The 21,471-nt window shown below is 44.1% G+C and overlaps 1 protein-coding gene across 1 annotated transcript in view; it reads right to left on the bottom strand.

The window, feature by feature from the left end:
* LOC103193583 (minichromosome maintenance complex binding protein) overlaps positions 1 to 21,471 on the bottom strand; it is a 32,135-nt gene that overhangs the window by 10,457 nt on the left and 207 nt on the right. Inside the window, exons 2-7 of the mRNA XM_007936832.1 lie at positions 8,338 to 8,423; positions 7,404 to 7,544; positions 7,217 to 7,258; positions 4,351 to 4,452; positions 3,130 to 3,274; positions 823 to 974 (exon numbers count right to left, since the gene is read on the bottom strand). Of these exons, the coding sequence (XP_007935023.1) occupies positions 823 to 974; positions 3,130 to 3,274; positions 4,351 to 4,452; positions 7,217 to 7,258; positions 7,404 to 7,544; positions 8,338 to 8,423 (668 nt within the window). The remainder of the gene's footprint in view (positions 1 to 822; positions 975 to 3,129; positions 3,275 to 4,350; positions 4,453 to 7,216; positions 7,259 to 7,403; positions 7,545 to 8,337; positions 8,424 to 21,471) is intronic.

Here is a 21,471-nt window from a genome sequence, read left to right as displayed (position 1 = left end):
CTATCAGGATATAAATAATGAATTAAAAAAAAAAAAAACAGAATAAGTGAGACAGGACAACTTATTCACAGGCTTTTTCTTTTATTTTAAATACATGTGAGAAATGAGTTTTAGTAAGAGAAGGATGCATGGTAACAATGAGGTAGACAGGAAACAGAAATGACATGGGAAGGAAGTAGACATGAATTAAAAAGCTGTTCCGGCTTCAGCCTCACTCTTAGGTTGGAGAGTGCCTGAAGTAGTCTTAGTTTCTTTAAGACTGTTGTGGGAGACAGAACAGCGCCCCCTCCCCACAAGATCTCCAGGTCTTCATCTTGGGAATCTGTGATGTCACCAGATGTGGCAAAGAGAGGCTTTGTAGATGTGATAAAATCAGGGACATTGAGATGGAAAGGGATTCTGGATTATCTGGGTGGGCCTGATCTAATCACATGGGTCTTTAAAATTGGAGTTTTTCCTAGCAGTGGTCAGAAGGAGATGTGAATATAAAAAATGGTCAGACAGATGCCATATTGGTGGCTTTGAGGAGGACATAAGCCAAAGGCTGCGGGTGGCCTCTGACACTGGGAAGGTAAGGAAACAGACTGCTTCCTGTCAGTCCTGCCAACACATGGATTCCACCCTAGTGAGACCCATGTCTGATGTCTAACCTTACAGAGCTGTGAGATGAGAAATCTGCATTGTTTTAAGCCATTAAGTTTGTGGTAATCGGTTATGGCAGCCACAGGAGACTCGTACACATGCCAACGAGTTTTACATTTTAATTTCAGAGACACACAACATAACGTATTTCAATGTAAGGTGTGTGAAAGGTTTTATTACCTTCACAAGGCACGCGGGGCCTTTCTCTCCTGGCAGGGGGAAGTTCAGGTCAAAAGGAGAAGACACGTTCAGGAAGCTCAACGGTTGTCCAGTGGAAGCTTCAGTCTCTAAGCGTTTTGGCTCTCCACACCACTGAAGACCACCAACCCTCCCTAAATCAGAGGGTATCACTGTCACTTCAGAAGCCTCCTGGAGAAAATCAGCATCCCTAAAGAGCCTCTCAAGTTTGACGCAGTGATGCGTCTGAGCTTTAAGTTCAAGTTATTACAGAGTTTAAGGAAATAACATATACCAACAAAGCCCTTACCTGACTTAGAAGAAAATAAATATGAAGATCTGAAAAATTTAATGATTTTTCCCTACTACAAATGGCAACAAATTTCCCCAAGTTCTATGTTGAATACTATACTTTAAAAAGTTAACATTCAGTATGATTATGCTGACCTCTTTTGACCTAAAGGAATAACATGCTCTAGAGTCAACAAAACCACTCTGGCAGAACATACTTTTTCCTACTGATTACGCAAAATAAAACTAAACTGCAACAATTCATTTACCAAATATTTATTAATAAACCCAAGGAGGGGTCGCTGTGAGTCAGATATGACTCGAAGGCAGTGAGTGAGTTTTTTTTCTTTTATGTACCAGAAATCAAATTAGTTGTTAATGATACATCAATGATTTAGAAAGAGTCTCTACTCCTGAAGTAGTTACAGTTTAGGGCTGACAACTAACTAGAATAAAAATACAGCCTGTCAAACCACAAAATTCCACTTGGCAATAAAAAGGAATGAACTATTATTAACACATCCAACAACTTGAATGAATCTCGAGGGAAGTATGCTGAGTAAAAAAGCCAACCCTCCAGAGTTCCTGTACGATTCCATTTATATAACACTCTTGAACTGACAACATTCTAGAGACAGCCAGCCTATGGGCAGCTGTGGTCAGGGGGACCAGGAGAGAGGCAGGTGTGGCTATAAAAGGGCATGTGAGGATCCTTGTGGCGATGAACCTTCTGTATCCTGACCACAGTAGTGGCACGTGAATCTACACAGGTGATCAAACTGCACAGTAAACACACACACACACCCCCGCACACACACGAGCGCAGGTACAAATGAGAAACGTGCATCAGTCAGTGGATTGTATCCATATTCATTTCCTGCTTATGATATTGTACTTTAACCACGCAAAATGTCACCACCATGGCAAACGGTGAAAGGTAGATGGGATCTCTCTGTATTATTCTTACAACCCCATGTGTATCTACATTTACTGAAAATTGAAAGTTTAATTTTAATTAACATTTAGGGGTGGGCAGAGAAAAAGAATACTATCATATTTGTATATAGTCATATAAAATATTTTGATTTAAAAACCATTAAAATAATGCCTTAAGGGAACACAATAACATGAGTTTATGCAGAAGAAGAATACATGGCTAAATGAGACTCCACAGTCAGTCTCCCTCCGTCTATCTGATGGTCCAGGCTGCCCCCTCCACCCAGTCTTAAAGACATCAGTTCAGCAGAAGGATTTGTTTTGCTGCCTCTCCTTTAAACGTGTCCTCTGGTTCAAGGTGCTAATGAGAAGTGACTGGCACATAAAGAGAAATGCAGACAAACGTGTCCCCGGGCATAATAATAAACTCACTGCATTTGCAAATCAGCATATGCAGAGAGACTGATACCCAAGTGTCACGTTCCCACAAAACTGCAACTTTTGGTCTGCTTGTCTTAATCAGGATTGGTTGTCTATTAAGCATGTTTTAAGAAATAAACAGTGAGAAATTTATATAAATACACCAAATACAGCTGTGCTTATTCTAAGGTTCTTTGCTTTAAGGCTTAGCAATCAATCATCTAATGAACCCCAACTCCATGTGCTATTTTCAGTCTCATGAAACTACAGACCACTGCTCCAAACAGGAAGTGTACAAGGGTGTCTAAAGACACCAGTGAGTCACCTGAAGGTAGACTCCTACATTCATACTATTTAGGAGTCAGGGAAAAAATCAACAGGAAGGTAAGAGGACCGTTCCCAGCTAACCACCTGAGAATCTAAAACCTTGGTAAAGCAGCTTCTTCCCACTAAGTGATGAGTAAACGACTCAGTTATGAAGTACAGTCTGGCCAAACAGGACTGCAAAACCTCATGAAACGGTCTACAACTCTGACAAACTGGAGAGCAAGCTTGCCACATCACTGCTAGCTCTTCAGTCTAGAGCTGTATTACAAAACCATTCTGAAAACGAATCTACTGCAAGAGAGCAGAAGTCAACAGGAAACCTGTGGCACACGGTACCTGCTTGTCTGGCACCCGCATGCTGCTCTTTCTGTTTGCTGGGCTGAAGGTCCATATCTTCATCATCTTCATAACTCCTCTTGTGACGACTGGGAGTGTAGGATGTCGAGGGGCTAACTCGAGCTTGGTTTGCGTTAACATAGGCGTGAGATCAAAGGTTAAGAAAAGACTATTTGAATTGAAGAATACCCTAAATTATGCTGTAAAAAAAAAAAAAAAAAAAAAAACAAACTCAATGCCGTCGAGTCAGATCCAACTCATAGCAACCCCTCCTTGCGTTTCCAAGGCGGTGTCTCTACAGAAGTAGATTGCCCAGCCTTCCTTCCGAGGAGTAGGCTGGGTGGTTTTGAACCACCAGCCTGCTGGTTAGCAGCTGAATGCTTTATGCACTACACTACCAGAGCTCCCTAAATTATACTATATATATGACTAAGGAAAGATTGAGTAGTCTGGCAGTTTGGTTAGGATGAGAGGTATTTCTTGAAAGATGCTGACTTTTGGCACTGCTCACGAGAGGCACAGATAACACCCTCCTGCTCCATCCTGCAGGAGATGGTGATGAAACGGAACCAGACACGGGAAGCATGGGGCAAAACCCAAGTCTGGAGAAGAAGACAAACATCTAGACTCCTCCTCTCAGCAGCACACACTACAAGGAAGGGACAGGGGAACTTCCTGGGCGGTACCCTGACTGTACACGTATGCGTTTATCCCAATCACAGAACCAGGCCTTTCAAATCTGGGCATTTCAATGCACGTGAACCATGCCTAAACGGATGACCAACACAAAAACCTAAATAAGTAAAAAACACAAAGGAACCTGAGATGTTTCACACGAACGCCTCTCAAAGACCCAACATGCTTTCCTTGAAAAGACTGAGGATGATTTCCAATCAGAGATTTGATTTTTAAAGAACGTAATCGTCTGGCCCTTTTCCAGTGCCTTTCAACGGAGCTGAGTCTACGTTACTCCAGGGAGGCGCTGTCCGCTCACCCGTCATCTCAGGGATGGGTACTTTGGGTGTTCACAGGTCTTCCTGTTCGGAAAACGGAACAGTAAATAAAGCCAAACTCTGTGAGTGACGGATACATTTTCCCTCCCTGCTAGTGTCACAGGGTAAAAAGACAAAGGTCTTAGAAACGCAAAAGAAACTGTGGTCTTTTAAATTAAAAAAATATCAGGAACCATTTAACACATAAGAAGGATCAGACAAAGGATATCTCTTTGACCCACGTCGATTCCCCAGGCACTGGAACACAATAGAAAGTCTGTCTTTCCAAAGTGGTGGTTCGAGGAGAGTTTAAATCAACTTCTTGTTGAGGCTGCGATGGCACACAAAAAGTATTTAAAAATTAAAGAGAAAAACTGGCAATTACATTTACACATTTTCTATGAAATGACAGTAAACATTTCATATTGCGTTAAATAAGCAACTGCTCATTCCAAACTATCATTTTTCAAATAGGAAAATGATGTATCATTTCACACGCAGCAATGAAAACACCACTTTCCCTTAAACAGGACCCTAGATTACAAAGTTCAATCCTTTTTAATAAGCAGGATACTCTATTTACTTAACTTTTTCTCAAAGAGAAAGCACCTGGCAATCCCAGAAAACTATCAGACTCGGCAGGTGAAAGAGAATCAAATACTCCTAACGAGGGGCTGTGAGCCGACAGTTACAAGTCAGTTATTATTCCCTAGAAAAGGCATGTTCTTCATTTCAGACATACTTAGAAAATCCCAAGACAGCAAGTTCAAGGCTGAGAAATGCACAAGCTAGGTTTTTGTCTGCTTCCTCCTCTCCAAGCCTGAAGTTCCCTTTTCCTGGTAGGAGAAGGCTTTTGTGTATACTATTTTAGGAACATACACAGATTCTCTCTTAGCCTTTGACAGAGTCACAGACGGACAGTCTCTCCCTTCCGTTTCCAGATGTGGAGATGACTAAGCTACAGTGACTCCTCATCATGTGCAGAAACAACTGTGGATTCAGATGTTAGCTCCACAGGAATCAGGGCTCCGAACAAAGGACGCACTAAGCATGTGTAAAGGTGATTGAGTCACTGGACTGGGCATGACATTTCCTCTGAAGAGCAAATTCTTCAGGGAAAAAAGGTCTCAGAAGATCTGCCAAGTCGTCATGTGTGAAACTGAACCACCCTTATCTCTCACGTGAGTCCATTACTCTAAGTAATTGCAAGAAGTTACATTTTCCGTTATCAGAATCTTTGAGGCAACCTTCCAAACTCAGGCCGCTCTTCTGTCCAGATCTGCTCACTGAACAACTCCCGTGAACTGACTGCCTGGAACTAGGTTCGCATGTCAACCTCTTCACCTGGGCGCGGGGAGCAGGAGCCAGCCTCCCACAGCGACAAAGCCCAGAGAAGCCGAGAAGGCGAAGATTCTGGCTCTGCAGAGCAGAGACGAGGCGAGACCTGGCGGGGTAACTCCACCTGAGCTCTGCGCCGAGGCCCCGCTGAACGCACCTGGCGGTGTCCCCCCCCATATGTCTGTCCCTCCCACAGCTGACAGCTATGGCTTATGTTCCAACAGAACCACAGGAAAAGCATACGAGGGACAAGACAGAGGAGGCATTTTAAATGTTTATTTTAACATGCTGATAACCCTTTTTGCTATTAACACTGAAATAAATTTTAAACTTTCCTAGGTTATGGGTTACAACTCCCTGCACATTGAACAGGTTATCAGATTAAAATTAAACTCTCCATGTTGTTTTCCAATTATCAGAAAAACAATGAAAAAACAGCACACACTATATATACTGTGGTTTCCAATTGTTTTTCTGTAACTCTACCCACAAGACTGGCACTTTCAGAGCCATAATTAAGTAATTCTACCCTTTTATGTTTGTTTGTTCCCCCACCCCCAGGTATTTTTGTAAGTGTGCTATGCTAATTTTTGAACAGCAACATATTAAAAAAATTAGCATAGTGCTTATGAGAACACCCCCTGGGGGAGTTTACAAACCAGCGAAGGCTCTCAGATTTCCAGCCTTCTGCCTTCTTCCTTCTCCCATTATTGATGTTAAGGGTTTGCATTACTTCCTTTTACTAAAGAAAGTTTATTAAAAATACTTTCTCCCCCAGGGGGACCAGGTTTGGTGGTCCAACAGAGTCTAGTGGAACCACTGAGACTATGGTCCCTAGCTGTCCTTCAGGTCTGGTATTGAACCCACGCCTGTGGCTTCCAGCCAAACAAAAGACAAGCATATGAGTTGAACATTTACCTGAGGTAGATACACTCCTTGGAGAGTACAATCATGTGAGAAAGAAAGGCTGCTTATGCACAGGGAGACAGCTCAGGGGACAGGAGTGCATGGAGGGATGGACACAGGGAAGAGGTAACTACCAGGAGGAAGTAGGAGGAGAGCTGTTGCATTGTGGTAAATTGTGGTCAATGTCATAAGCATATGTGAACTGCTGGATGAAAGGTGATTTTGCTCTGAAAATTTTCACCCAAATCACAATAAAAATAAAAATACTTTCTCCCCCAGAAAAAGTGGGTAGGATTTGACTAAATTTAATTAAGCAAGTGCTAAGCCCTAAATTGAAGGAGATCGGTGGTGCAGTGGTTAAGGCATTTGGCTGCTAACTAAAAGTTCACTAGTTCAAACCTACCAACCGTCTGCGTCCCTGTAAAGATTTACAGCCTTGGAAACTTTGTGGGGGCAGTTCTACTCTATCCTTTAGGGTCACTATGCGTCGGAAATTACTCTTGGCAATGGGTTTGCTTGTTTTCATGAGTTTCAGCCCTAATCATCTGCTTTCATTTTTAAAAGAATTCATCATAACCTGTAATTGTTTCAAATAAGCATGTAGATACTGGGTAACAAAGTAATTTTTTCACTTAAAATATTCTACCTTCTAAAGATCATTAGAAAATAAAAAAAGTCATATCAGAAATGCTGTTAAATAAAAAGCACTTGAAGAAAATACTTCACATGATTCTCAGAACTTCTTTACACAGGAGATAAATAAATTTAAGACCAATCAAAGGGAAGTAATAAATTCTCTGCTTAGGAGAAAATGATTATTAAAAATGTTTGCTAAAGTCAGGGATACATACCCCACACTCTGCTACATCTCTGTATTTTCCAAAATGAAGAACCTATGGCCCAAAACATAGGAAAACTGTATTATATTAGTAGATGAGAATCAAAACTATCATTAAAAAAAAAAAAAAAAAAATGCAAGGACAAAATTAATACAACAAATGATAAGCAGAAAGTTTCGTTAAAAAAAGCAATACATACACGTGCTTTTGTATTTCGGTTAACCGTTTCATAAACTCCCATATAAAATTCAGGGTCAAACATATCCTGAATCATGCAACGAAATTTCACAAAACTGTTAGGTTTCAAATAATGAAGGGGAACTTCATTCAGTGATGGTACCTTAAAGGAAAACAAACAAACTAGTCAACGAAATATCCTTCTGTAAAACATTAAGTGTATACACTGACTGAATATTGAGACCCAAAGTGCCATTAAAAAAAAGAAGAAGAAGGAAAAAAAAAAAAAAAAAATCGAGCCCCAGCAGGGAGCCAGTCATCTCAAAAGCAAGTACAACATGACCTCTGGTCCAGAGGGTCGTGGCGTTCCTACGTGTGTGCAAGGAGACTGGACTACAGCGTCAAAGGACGCTTCTCCCGCAGAACGCTTTTCCAGGTAGCAGGAAGCGTTCACTTTGTCGAGCTCTTCTCTTAAAACTACTTTACGCTGATTCTTTTAAATGAAGCAAATAAAACAAAGGTGACAGAAGTTCTCATAACTGATTTTTTTTTAGCAAGTGTGGAGCCTTCAGGGCTGCCAACCAGTCATTCTGGTCTGACCCCCTTCGTACCCCAGACAGACTGACTCGATGTATAGACGAGAGACGAGAACACATGGGGATCCTGTTACAATATCTGTTCTGATTCCGTCTACCTGGGGTGCAGCAGCAGGTCAAACCAGAATCAACCAGTTCAAAGCCTTAGGAACACTGTCATTTACTGCCACCTAGAGGCACCCATATAGAAGCATTTCAATGTTTCAGCTAAGTTGAAAACGGGACCAAAATCTTTTCCTAACATTTAATGAGAGGCAGTACACATTAATGCGTGTATGATAAACTACAGGGGGTACCGCTCTACTGAGGAAAACGGGCAGGCGGCCCAGTCCTCTTCCCTGCAGATGGCAGTAAGCTTACCCACTTAGGCGCGTTATTTTCCTTCAGCTTCTCCTTAAAATATTCGATGACTTTCTTCTCCCAGTCAGGATTAACTCCATTTTGGGCTGAAAGAGAAATATACTTTTCAAACCAAAGGTGCACCACATAACAAGAGGCTGTGTTCAGCTGAGTCATGCGTGAGTTCAGCCACTTAGCACAGACACCTGATGCTGTGGGAGGTGCGGTGCCGCGGGAAGCCCGGCACAGGTTGAGAAGCTAGGGGTTCCAACCTACCCCTACCCGCTGTTAGCGGTTCACTGCTAGGAATCAGCAGCAGGCTGGCCTCCTGCAGGCTCTCGGAGGCTAACAGTGCAGGGGAGACCCTAACACAGGGCGGGCCGAGGCTTCCCAGCCAGGGCGGCACAGACGCGCCGCTCTTGTCAAACTCCATTGTACTGATTCTTTCAAAACTCTTTACAACGACTCTGAAAGGCAGAGCATTCTCTGGGAAATAATTTCCACTTTCAGAAAAGCTGCATAGCCAGAACCCAGCGTATCTGTGCCCTTGCCCGGATCCATCCATCATCGGCTGCTTCCCCATTATTCCCTTTATCACCTGTGCTGACTCTCACACATACATGCATTTCTGACGCATCTGAGATTAAGTTACACACATTATGTATCTTTACCTCTAAATATTTCAGCATGTGTTTCTTAAGAATAAGGAGAAGTTACTGGGCTTGAAGGCTAGGGACCATAGTCTCAGGGGACACCTAGGGGAATTGGCATAAGGTACTCCAAAAAGACAAGGTTTTACATCCCACTTTGGTGAGCAGTGACGGGTCTTAAAAGTTTGCAAGCAGCCATCTAAGACACAGCTATTGGTCTCTTCTTGTCCAAAGCCAAAAAGAGAGAAGAAAACCAAAGACTCAGGAGGCAATGAATCAAAGGGGCTAATGGCACACGTGAACTACAGCCTCCACAAGGCGGACACCAGAATCACTTGGTACCCGGCTACCACTATTGACAGCTCTGACCAGGATCACAGTAGAAGGGCTGGGCAGAGTGGGGGGAAATGTAGAACAAAAGTCAGAACAGAAAAGACCAGACTGACAGAGGCTAGTGGAACCCCTGAGACTATGGCTCCTGAACACTCTTCAGGCCAGGAATGAAACCACCCCCGAGACTACCTTTCAAGGCAAACGATAGGCTCATACAGAGCACAATAACACCCAGGAGGAACGCGCTTCTCAGAACATCCAACTACGAGACCAAAGGCAACATTTGCCCAGAAGTAAAATTTGGAAGGCAGAAGGGGCAAGAAAGCAGGGTGAATGGAAAAGGGGAAGCCAGGCAAAAGTGGGGAGAGTGCTGACACACTGATAATTGTGTACGTCACAAACAATGTACATATAAATTATGGGATGGAAAACAAATGTGCTTTGAAAACTTTTAACTAAACCACAATACAATGTTAAAAAAAATAACAGTGAGTTTGTTTTACATAACTCAGTACTGTTATCAACTCAGGAAATTCAAAATTGATGTAACACTTTTTATCTAACCTACTATCCATAGTCCAATTTGCCATCTGACCCAATGCTTCTTCTCCTCTAGTTCAAGACCCAGTCTACATTAAGCATCACATTCAGCTGCCACGTCTCTTCAATCTCCTACAGAATAGTCCCTCAATCTTTATCTTCTATGACATTGATAGTAAAGAATGCAGGTCCTTGAAGGAAACTCAATTGAGTTTGTCTGGGGTTTCCTTATACTTGAATTCTGCTTATGCACTGCCAGTGAGATACCACTTCAATGTTGTATCCTTTTCAGGGTGTCATATCTAGAGGGACAGATGCCCACCTTCCCCTCATAAGCCACGTTCCTTTTCATCACCCAGTCAAGGTAGGAGCCACTTTCTCCACTATTGCTACTATTTCTCCTTTATAACTAATAAGCATTCTGCAGAAAGATGATTTACGACGTCAGTCAATAACTGTCACAAAACATGTTCTACTAGATTTTGTGTCCATTGATGATTCTTACCTACCATTTTTTTTTTTACTGTGATGACCACAAAATAATGAGATGGGCATTTCTGATATCATCTTAAACATATGAAAACCAAGGTTTTGAAAAATTATGGGAAATGGCCAAGACCAGAGAGAGCTCTTGACAGCATCAGGAATATATATATATATTTAAGGGTAACGCCTCAGCTGTTAACCCCAAGGCCGGAGGGTCCACACCGAGGCACCTCAGAAGCAATGCCTGGTGATCTGCTTCCAGAAATGCAGCCACTGAAACCCCATGGGGCCTGGCTTGGCTCCGACACGCGGGGTCCCTAGGAGCCGGGCACTGACTCAACGGCAAGCCTTCCCTTCCTCTTTTTGGTTCTAATCAAATGGATGTTTAAAGACAAGACTCGTAAGGAGCCATGACTCCCACATCAACACTACTCTGACTGCATATGTGCAACAGACGTGACCATGCCACGTAACAGGTGAAGCCACATCAAAGTGTAATTGCAAAGAGGTAACCGACACTTCTTCTGACTGCATGTGTGCAACAGACATGACCATGTCACACAACAGATAAAGCAACATCAAAGTGTGACTGCGAAGAGGTAACCTGCATATATACAAATACAACTTAATTCAAGGCCAGCCTACAGATAGCTGGTACCACCGGACAATTAAACCTACCATGTCCCCTGCACTCTGCCAGGTGCTACAAGGATCCATGGTCCCTGCTGAAGAAACTCAGAGCGAGGGTAAGTATGGACAGAAACACAACTCAGGGCATAAAATTTTAAGGGCTTGCAAAGAGATAAGAACTTCAGTAAAAAAAACAAACAAAAACTACTTTGGGCCAAAGACTCACAGCGCAGGCTTCTGAAAGGGTGGTATCTGAGGTTAATCTTGAACAAGGGACAGGACATGCTAAGGTTCCAGAGAGCGGCATTTGCCAGATGCAGGGCACCTGGGAGAAGAAACAGTAATGGTAGGTAAACCTGGACAATGTAGGTCATGGTAGGTAAACCAGAAATGTAAGTACACCTCTTCTAAGTGGAAGAGGAGAGAGCCAGCGAACAAAAGGTAGACGAGGCCACACAACCCACAAGGTGTTTTCAGAGCCAGGCTGCGAAGCTGCTCGCTCGCTCTCCACAACTTTCCATTCCCAGGGTCTAGCAAGAGCTGCCTGACTCAAACATTAAGGACAAGGGAGCGAAAATAAGTTGTTTTGCAAGAGTAGCATCCATTTCCCCTTTTTCTAGCGACAGTATCTGTTTCTAAGAGGGAAACACCCCATCCTCACTCTCAATCCAAGGGTGCACTTGACCTCAGCCTGGCCAATGAGTGTACTGTATTCTCACAGCAGTTCTGATCACTGGCTTAGGGGGTGGACCAATCAAGAACAATTGCAGGAGTGATGTTTAGTAACTGGGGTTGCAACACTGATAGGTCATAACCTCGCAGCTGCCACTCTGACCAGGAGCTGTCTGAAAACTAAGCCGCCCCAGAGGACAGCAGAGCAGAGGCAATTCCTGTGGGCACCGTTTAAGCACACGGCTCTCCTTGAGTCTGATGCTAGTCCACCCATGGCTTCTGTTACTTGAGCCAGTATCTCCACTTTTTTGGGATTAACTCAGAACAAGCTAGGTCATTTGCAACCAAGAGTGCAGCTTAGTACACACATACTACTGTATCACAGTTCCCAGAATTCCACAAAGAACACCACAAGTTCTGGGATCTAGACCATCTTGATTTAAGCATCAAACTCAAACTACCCTAGTTTAGTGGTGAGGGGAACTAAGGGACAGAAGATATACAGGCTTAGGAATAGTTTATGACACGTACAAAGTGGTCATACCATTTTATCCTCACACAGGTAGCACACAGGAGTTGTAGCTGTTTCACACCCTCACCAACACCTGGTCTGATTAATCTCTTTCATCCAGTCATTCTGATAGGGATGCAGGGGCATCTCATTACATTAAGGCATAATGTGCATTTCCCCAACACTTAATAATGACGTACACTTTTTCATATGTTTAATATATTAATAGATTTAATACATTAATATATTTCCTTTTGTGAAGTGCCTAGTCTCATTTTTGGTCATTTAAAAAACAAAAATTACATTGTTTGAGGAGTCCCTGGGTGGGACTTTATCTTGTAGGAAATAAGCAAGCAGTGAATGATTTATAGGAGGAAATTAACATGACGGGGGGGGTGAGTTGGAGGTTGTAATAGTTACAGATTAGAGATCACACTGTTTAAACCTAGAACCAACCTACTGCAAGATCCCCTTTTAGTGAAACAGCAGAGCCACATGCAGCATAAAGGGTATTACCCTAAGATCCCTGCCCTTCTTTCCAGACCACCAGTATGAGACCAAAGGTCACTGACTCCTTAAATACAGAGATGAGAATACATGGGGACAGGGAAACTAGAGTACTAGGAAGGGAACCAAAGAGCACAATTAAAGGCAATGTTGATGTTGTTGTTGTTGGTATGTGCCCTCGAGTCGGATTCGACTCATGGAGACCCCTCCTTGGGTTTCCGAGGCAATATCACTGCATAAGTAGATGTTGATGGCCAGTGCTAAATGTCCCTAACGTCATTGATCAATGGTGTGGAAACTGCAAACGGAACCCAGCTTGCCGTGTAGCCTTTCACCAAAAACTGAGATATTACTGAAACAACCAAGACTGGCGACCAAAGCATCACTTAGGAAATAACCTCAATAATCTACTGATGGAGGGAAAGGAGTGTTTCTTCCAATGCTATCAGACTCAAAGGCATTTTCTAGTATTTCTATTTCTTTAAATTAATATACAGTAAAATTGATCTTTTGGGATGTACTTTCTTATGAATTTCAACACATATGTAGATTAGTGTGACCACCACCACCCAAACCAGGACATGTAACAGCCCCATCACCCAAAAACTCCTTGGTGCTCCCTCCCCTTCGTAACAACACCTTAACTTCTGCCCATAACCCCAGGCAATCGCTGATTCACCACCATCACTGTTGCCTTCGAGAATGTCACATAAATGGAATTATATGCATGTAACCTTTTAAGGAAGCAGCTCTGAGGGTGCAGTGGTTAAGCACTTGTCTGCTAAAGGTTGGGAGTTCAAACCCAATAGCCCCTCCTCAGGAGAAAGATATGGCAGTCTGCTTCTCTACAGGTTACAGTGTTGGAATCCGTATGGGCAGTTCTACTCTGTTCTTTAGGGTTGCTATAAGTCAGAACTGACTACACAGCAACAAGTGTGTGCTTTTTTAACCTTTTGAGATTGGCCTTTCACTCAGCATACAGCCTTTGAGAATCATCCAAGTTGTATGCGGTAAGAATTAACACAGCAGCTTGCGACTGCTGTCCTCAGCAAGGCCTGCTGGTTAGGTTAGGCCCTGCCTGGGTAGCCTCTGGGGAGCTGGCTCTCAGAGAGTTCCCAGTCAAGGGTTAACTGGAAGGGTGGTCCATCATGCCTATCCTGCGCAAGCAATATAGCTTATGCTTTCTGCGAATCTGGAATTGTGCTACATGAAGAGCCCCCAGTAACCTTGGGTGCGGGGTCTCTGATGAACTTCCTTGGACAGAAACACTGCACAGATCACTGCAGTTTCCCTGCTGGGGGAAGGGTAGTTCTGCGTGACACCCTGTGGACAACAACACAGGAAACCTACACACGAATCTATTTCTGAACTCTATTAGCCCCAGGCAATCGCTGATTCGCCACCATCACTGTTTCGCCACCATCACTGTTGTCTTCGAGAATATCATATAAATGGAATTATATGTATGTAGGGAGCTCTGGTAGCGTAGTGCCTAAGGCACTTGACTGCTAATCAGAAGGCTGGCAGTTCACACCCACCAGCCACTCCTTGGAAGGAAGATAGGGCAATCTACTTCCGCAGTGATACTGCCTCGGAAACCCAAGGCGGGGTAGCTATGAGTAGAGTCCGACTCCATGGCACATAACAACAACAACAACAACATACGTATGTAACCTTCTGAGGAAGCAGCTCTGAGGGCGCAGTGGCTAAGCACTTGGCTGCTAAAGGTTGGTAGTTCGAACCCAACAGCCCCTCCTCAGGAGAAAGATGTGGCAGTTGTGCCACATTTTGTAAAAACAGTATCAGACCACCTCCAACTTCACAAGGGGAGACAATCATCAGCATCAACCCAAGGCTGATATGAGGCTGAAATCAGACAGACACGCCTCCACTCTCCAACTTTTTCACCAATTCTGACACCAGCTGTCCCTCCCACAGTACTTTCCACTTCTCTGCTGGGTGTGATCATTTGTTGCAATGGTCACAGGGAACTGAAACAGCACTCATGATTATGGGATTTACTAGGTAAGTATGAGGTTACAATTCAGGATCAGGAACCACTCAGGACATAGTTCTTCACTCAGGACAGCTTCTCAGACATTTCCACAAGCAGGCCTCTCCCTGGCCCTCGGCTGGGCCTCTCGGACCAGTCAAGCCTCTGTCCTGCCCCAGCAACTATTACAAAACTCTTTAGCTCCACCGATAAGTGCCCAGAGGTACCCCACCCCACCAGTAAGCCTCGGCTCAAAAGCACTCAGCTCTCTCACTCTGTGAGTCAGCCAGCCTAGCTCCCCCAGTGCCCAGAGGCAGCCCACTCCACCAGTGAGCCTCCAGCTTACTGACTGTTGTTGCTTTCGGGGCTGTGAAACCCACCGCACCATCTCCTTCTGGTCTCCTGGTTCTGCTGCCATCATTTATCACCATCTATCATGTTAGTGCCTAAGGCACTTGACTGCTAACCAGAAGGCTGGCGGTTCAAACCCACCAGCCACTCCTCGGAAGGAAGGTTGGGCAATCCTACTTCCGTAGTGATACTGCCTCGGAAACCCAAGGAGGGGTCGCTATGAGTCGGGGCTGACTCGACGGCATATAACAACAACAACAACATCATGTTAGTGCCTAAGGCACTTGACTGGAAACCAGAAGGCTGGCGGTTCAAACCCACCAGCCACTCCTTGGAAGGAAGGTTGGACAATCTACTTCCATAGAGACACAGCCTCGGAAACCCAAGGAGGGGTCGCTGTGAGTCTGGTCCAACTCGATGGCAGAGTTTTTGTTTGTTTGTTTGTTTGTTTTATCATGTTACAGTTCTGTCTGTCTCCTGGGTCAAGGCGTTACTCAGTGCAGGAAGCACAGCTCCAGAAGACAAACTCTACTCCTGGCTCTTCTTCCTTGGTGGTAGTGAGGTTCCTCCTTCTTGCCTCTAGGATGCTCATTTTATGCACAGCAGGATGGTAAAAAAAAAGAATGATGGTAAAACCCTCATTCGGGTTCCATATACCTTATTTCCATGGTTTCACCCCAACAAAAGTACCATGCACCTTATCAAAAGTATTAGTAAACTGTCCAGTCCCCTTAGTGAGCCACACCAAACCCAACCCACTGCTACTGAGTTGATTCTGACTCATAACGACCCTATAGGACAGATTAGAACTGTTCCATAGGATCTCCAAGACTGTAAATCTTTATGGAAGCAGACTGCCTCATTTTTCTCCCACAGAGTGTCTGGTAGGTTTGAACTGCCAATCTTTTGGTTAGCAGCCAAATGCTTTAACCACTGCACCACCAGAGCTCCTATTTAGTGGGCCACAAGCACCTTATTTGTGTAGTCCCACCCAGTCATTTAGTGGGAGTTGCAAGACTATGGCAAAGAAGGCGGTGCCATGTAAAAGCAATCCAGCACACCACACCCTCTGCAAACACCACCGTCCTGACTGCCAGCTTATACCAAGGCTTAACTCGGGTAGTGGGTCCGCCAACATTATTATTTTTCAAAATTTCTGTCCTAGTTCTTTTGCTTTTCCATGTAAATTTTAGAATCCCATTTCTATACTGTATCTATTACATATCCCGTTTGAATTGTGATTGGCACTGTGTTAAATCTATAGATCAAATTGGCATCTTTATTATATTGACTCTTCCAAGCCATGGTATATCCATATTTATTGAGGTCTTCTCTGATTTCTTTCAACAGTGTTTTTGTGGTTTTCTGTATATAAAGCCTGTACGTTTTGTTAGATTTCACCTAAGTACTTATTTTGAGAAGAGCTATTTTAAATGGTATTGTTTTTAACATTTCACATCTATATTCATTGTTAGTTTATATAAATACGATCGAATTCTGCGTGATCATTCTGTATCCTGTGACCTTGTCAAATTCACTTATTAGTTCAAAGGGTTGTTCTTTCCTGTATAAGCCTTGGAATTTTCTTTATAAACAATGATGTACAAATAAGTCATTTCATTTCTTCCTTTCAATCCGTATGTCTTTTCCTTTTCTCGCATTATTGTACTGGTTAGGAATGTACAATGTTGAATTGATGTGGTTAAGGGTGAACATTCAGGAACTGCAAAGCTAGCTGATGTGTGCTGGGATGCAGAACAAGTGAATACATGCCACTTGCCCCAACTGCTCAATTGAATCCTCTTCTCTGAGAACTTTCCCCAGTATTGAGATGTGGACCTCAATAAGTCATGACTATCCTACATAACCCTGCCCCTGGGCCATAGCTGAATGATCCATGAGTGGACTTCCGGCTCCATGATGGGCTGGAATTTGGGATTAAAATAAAGATGCCAACTGATACGGGTTGGACTTGAGAACAAGAGAATTTGAGAACAGTGGAATGAAGAAAGAGTCCCTTAAACAAATAGAGTCCGAGGCAGAAACACTAAGAATGGTGGCTTGGACTCCTCCCACTGTGAGTGTGTTAACAGTTTTTACCACTCAGAGACCACGTCACAGTAACCATCCTGAGTCAAACCCTTTCTCATTAACCCATCCACCGCTCACAAACCATCTAAGCACTTTCAGTGAATAAGTCACCTTCCAGGCAATGAGGACATGGTATTGTTGGTGCTGTCTAGTCGATTCCAAGTCACAGCGACCCCAGCAGAATTTCCCATAGGGTTTTCTTGACAGTTATCTCTATGGCAGGTTTTTCTCTTATGGGGCCACTGGGTGGGTTTGAGGAAGCTCTGGTGGCGTAGTGTCTAAAGCAGTTGACTGCTAACCAGAAGGCTGGAGGTTCAAACTCACCAGCCGCTCCTCAGAAGGAAGGTTGGGCAATCTACTTCCGTAGTGATACTGCCTCGGAAACCCAAGGAGGGGTTGCTGTCGCTGAGTCGGATCTGACTCGATGGCAATGAGTCTGGGTTTTTTTTTTTGGGGGGGGGGAGTGGGTTTGAACCAGCAACCTTTCAGTTAGCAGCCAAGTGCTTAACCACTGCACTACCAGGGCTCGTACTAGGATGAAACAGTAAATAAAAGCAGATACAAAAAACAAAACCCCACTGTCATGAAGTCGATTCTGACTCATAGTGACCCTACAGCCCAGAGCAGAACAAGCTGTGAGAGTGTCCCAGAGCTCACAATCCAGCAGCAACCCAAGAAACAGGCAATCTCAACACAGCTTTGGACGTGCTCCTTTTCAGGGACAGAGGATGCTGCAGTGAACGGCAGGGAGGAGGGAGACCTAAGTGGCCCAGATTCCCCAAGGAAGAGTGAGACTGAGCCAGGAAGCTGCCACGGGCGGGGGACGGAGCAGATGCAGGAGCCTTAGAGGCCATGTTCAAAATCAAGGGACTGAAAGAGCCGAATGTGGCTGAGGTAGGGCGAGGGGGCTACAGAGGAGGTTTGAAAGCCAGGCAGGATGGAGCCAAGGATGGCATTACAAGCCACTTTAACAGGTCTGGACCACATCTTACAGGCAACAGGAAGTCACTTCAGGGTTAGTTTCCAAGGTAGAGAATGGAACCAGAGGCAAGACTGGAAGCAGTTAGGAGGCTGTTTCAGTTGTCCAGGCAAGAAACTACAAGGCCTGAATTACCATGTATCACTGGAGATAAGGACCTCTGGACAAGTTCAAGAAATAAATTTAAGACCTCGAACCGACACGACACAGTGACAGAATTCAGATCCTGACCAAAAGAAGGACTCAATAAGCAGGCAGTTGTACCAAAACTAGCGTCACCTACTAAAAAGAACACACACCCAGATCAGCCTGTAAACCAGACAGTCCTGACATGATAGGAACCACCTACCTATGCTAATACAGGAGCCTCTACTCACAAGTAGCCATGTGAGATGTCAGAGGGAAACTAAACTTTTAACTTTGTTCCATTTTCATTAATGTAAAGTCCTAAGAAGCTAATGGCTACTGTACTAGACAGCACAGCTCTAGCTTATTGAGACCTCCAACCTAATACAGGGGCTGTGGTGGCGTGGTGCCTAAGGCACCTGACTGCTGACCAGAAGGCTGACGGTTCAAATGCACCAGCCCCTCCTCAGAAGGAAAAGTGGGTGATCTACTTCTGTAGAGACAGTGCCTCAGTAACCCAAGGAGTGGTTGCTATGAGTTGAGACCAACTCAACAGCAGTAAGTTTTTTTTTATTTTAGTTTTAACCTAATATATTAATAATCGTATATTAATAATAGTATTAATAATAATATATTAATAATTTTACGTGGCAGTATATGGCAGAGGCAGTAAACATGGGGAAAGAATTCCCTGACTCCGTTGGAAAGGTGTTCACAGTACATTAAATGAATAAAAACATGTACCAGAATAATATGCCCAGCAAGATTCTGCTTTCCAGTTTTAACAACTGAGTCCACGTATATGCAAAGAAAACAAAATGGAAAACCATAAACCAAACAGTGCTTATTCCTGAGAGTGAAAGACTTAAAAAGGCCTGTCATGTTCTTAGTTACATGTTACCAAACTGCCTGTTCTTTAGAGGAGAGGAAGGCAATGGACATGCATTACTCTCCTATCTGGGGAAACATTTTCAACAATCTCCTACTAAACTATAAACAGTCTACAAGTTAAACCGGCCCACACAACACACCTACAAGGCTGTTATTGTAAAGGTATTCAAAACAGTCATAATGATGAGACAATGTAGCAAAAATGTGTATACTTCACAACAGCTTCTGCAAAAACATGACTAGGGCAGTATCCTTTTCTTCCAAGACACAGTTTATAGGGGAATCAGACATCTGGGGTAACAAGAAGGTGCAGGCCTCCACAACAACGCACAAATTTATAAAATACTATAAAGCCAGAATTTTATATACAAATTACACCTTCCCTTTGCCATGATGAGACATGCCCTTAGGAACAGAGTCAGACAAAATCTGTCTCAAATCATTCAAATCTAGATCAAATATAAAATCATTTATCTACCAAAAATACAACAAATAGTGTTTTCTCATAAATGAATTTTCTCAATATATTGGTAACTGGAACATAATCCTTTAAACACAAACCTTACTTTTGAAGTCTGTTTCCCAAAAATTATCTACGTAACACACGTACTTATAACAACAACAACAACAAAAAACCTATCTGTCTGTACCCTCTTAATCCAAAATCACAGTTTCATCTTCACTGGTTATTTTGGGGCTTTTATTTTGAACATCAATTACTGATTCCACACTATCCATTACAATGAATCAATTACTAGGACTGACTTACTGCCATCAGATTCGATTCATAGCGACCCCTCCTTCGGTTTCCAAGGTGGTGTCACTACAGAAGTAGACTGCCCAACCTTCCTTCTGAGGAGTGGCTGGTGGGTTTGAACCACCAAACTTCTGGTTAGTAGTCAAATGCCTCAGGCACTATGCCACCAGAGCTCCTATACTAGGATTTAGGGAAGGGATATGTGCTTCTTCCTCAAATCACCCTTGACCACTATATAACGGCTTTTGCCTGTTTTTGTTCCTGATCTATACATACGCAACAATCAACACAGTGAAAGCCCTAACTGATGTAAGATGGAAACCTGTCAAGGAACCAAAAAACAAACCCACTGCCATCGAGTCACAGCGACCCTACAGGGCAGAGTACAACTGCCCCACAGGGTTTCCAGGGCTTTATATCTTCATGGAAGCAGATTTCATCTTTCTCCTGGGGAGCAGCTGGTGAGTTCAAGCCACCGACCTTTCGGTTAGCAACCCATTGCTTTAACCACAGCACCACCACAGCTTCTGTTGAAGAAGAAAAACTCACATATTTTCTCCTAACAGCCAGCGATACAAAAAGGCTAAGAACTGCATCCCGTCAAAGGCGGAAAACTTGCAACGCCCAAAAAATAAGGCAGTTCCACCAAGGTCCGGCTCTCACATCTCTCACCGTGTCTATATATGACATGCGCACATCATTTTTAATTTCTTTATCAAGTTGTTAGTGTTCACTGGCTATAATCCGGACACCTACTTACTTAAACCCTGTTCTAATTTACTGCCTCTAGTTTCCACCTGGGAAACCAACTAACTAGTTAGAATCAGAGGTAAAATGAACTGTTGCTGAGAACCTTGAAGCAGCATACACGTCTCATGCCATCGGTTTGGAGTGCTGGGGGCCCACTATGTAGCTCCTTCAGCCTTTCTCCCTAACGTGCAACGAGGTCTGATGTCAAGGCAACTCTACAAGCCAAGCCACCTCCAGACCCGTCAGGTGTGAAGATCTAACCCCGTGATTTCTGGCTGTGTCCGACTCCAGCACGCCTACGTGCAAAAAGACACCTGGGAGGGGGTGTGTCAAATGCCCAGTGCAACGGCAAACAGGTTTAATTTCGTCTTCTTTTACCCACAGCAGAAAAGGAGCGTTAGCAACTGCAACTAAAATTTAAGTTTTCCTGCAGCGTTCCAGAAACTCATGTGAAACGTTCAACAGCTCTTGCTAGCTATGGCACAAGAGCAGAGCCACCCTGGGCAGGTTCTGAAGTCGCCCGAAAAGGAAACCCCAGCCCTAACGTGCAGGCCGACCTGCAATCAGGCAGGAGTTGGAGGCGACTTGTGCGCCGCCCAGCGCGCACTCCCCCGACACACCGGAAGTTTTGAAATTTCCTGTCGGCTTCCAATAGGCAAAGTGCTTTCCCTCAACCACATCTGCGGGCCCTCGCCAACGTTCAAGGACCTCTCCGAGTCCCGCGCCCTCGGCCCGGCCCAGGTTCCACGCCCCGGCCCGTGGCCGGCTCCCCCCGACTTCACCCTGGCTGCCCGCGAATCGCGAGTCGGGCAGATGGGAGGCACCTGCGCCGCGGCCCGGGGACGCCGCGAGGGCAGGCGCCGCCGGGCGGGGATGTCCCAACTCCCA

The sequence above is a fragment of the Orycteropus afer genome, unplaced genomic scaffold (assembly GCF_000298275.1).
Source record: "Orycteropus afer afer isolate SDZICR_OR568_19922 unplaced genomic scaffold, OryAfe1.0 scaffold00038, whole genome shotgun sequence".
NCBI lineage: Eukaryota > Metazoa > Chordata > Mammalia > Tubulidentata > Orycteropodidae > Orycteropus > Orycteropus afer.
This window is presented reverse-complemented; position numbering and strand designations above follow the sequence as displayed.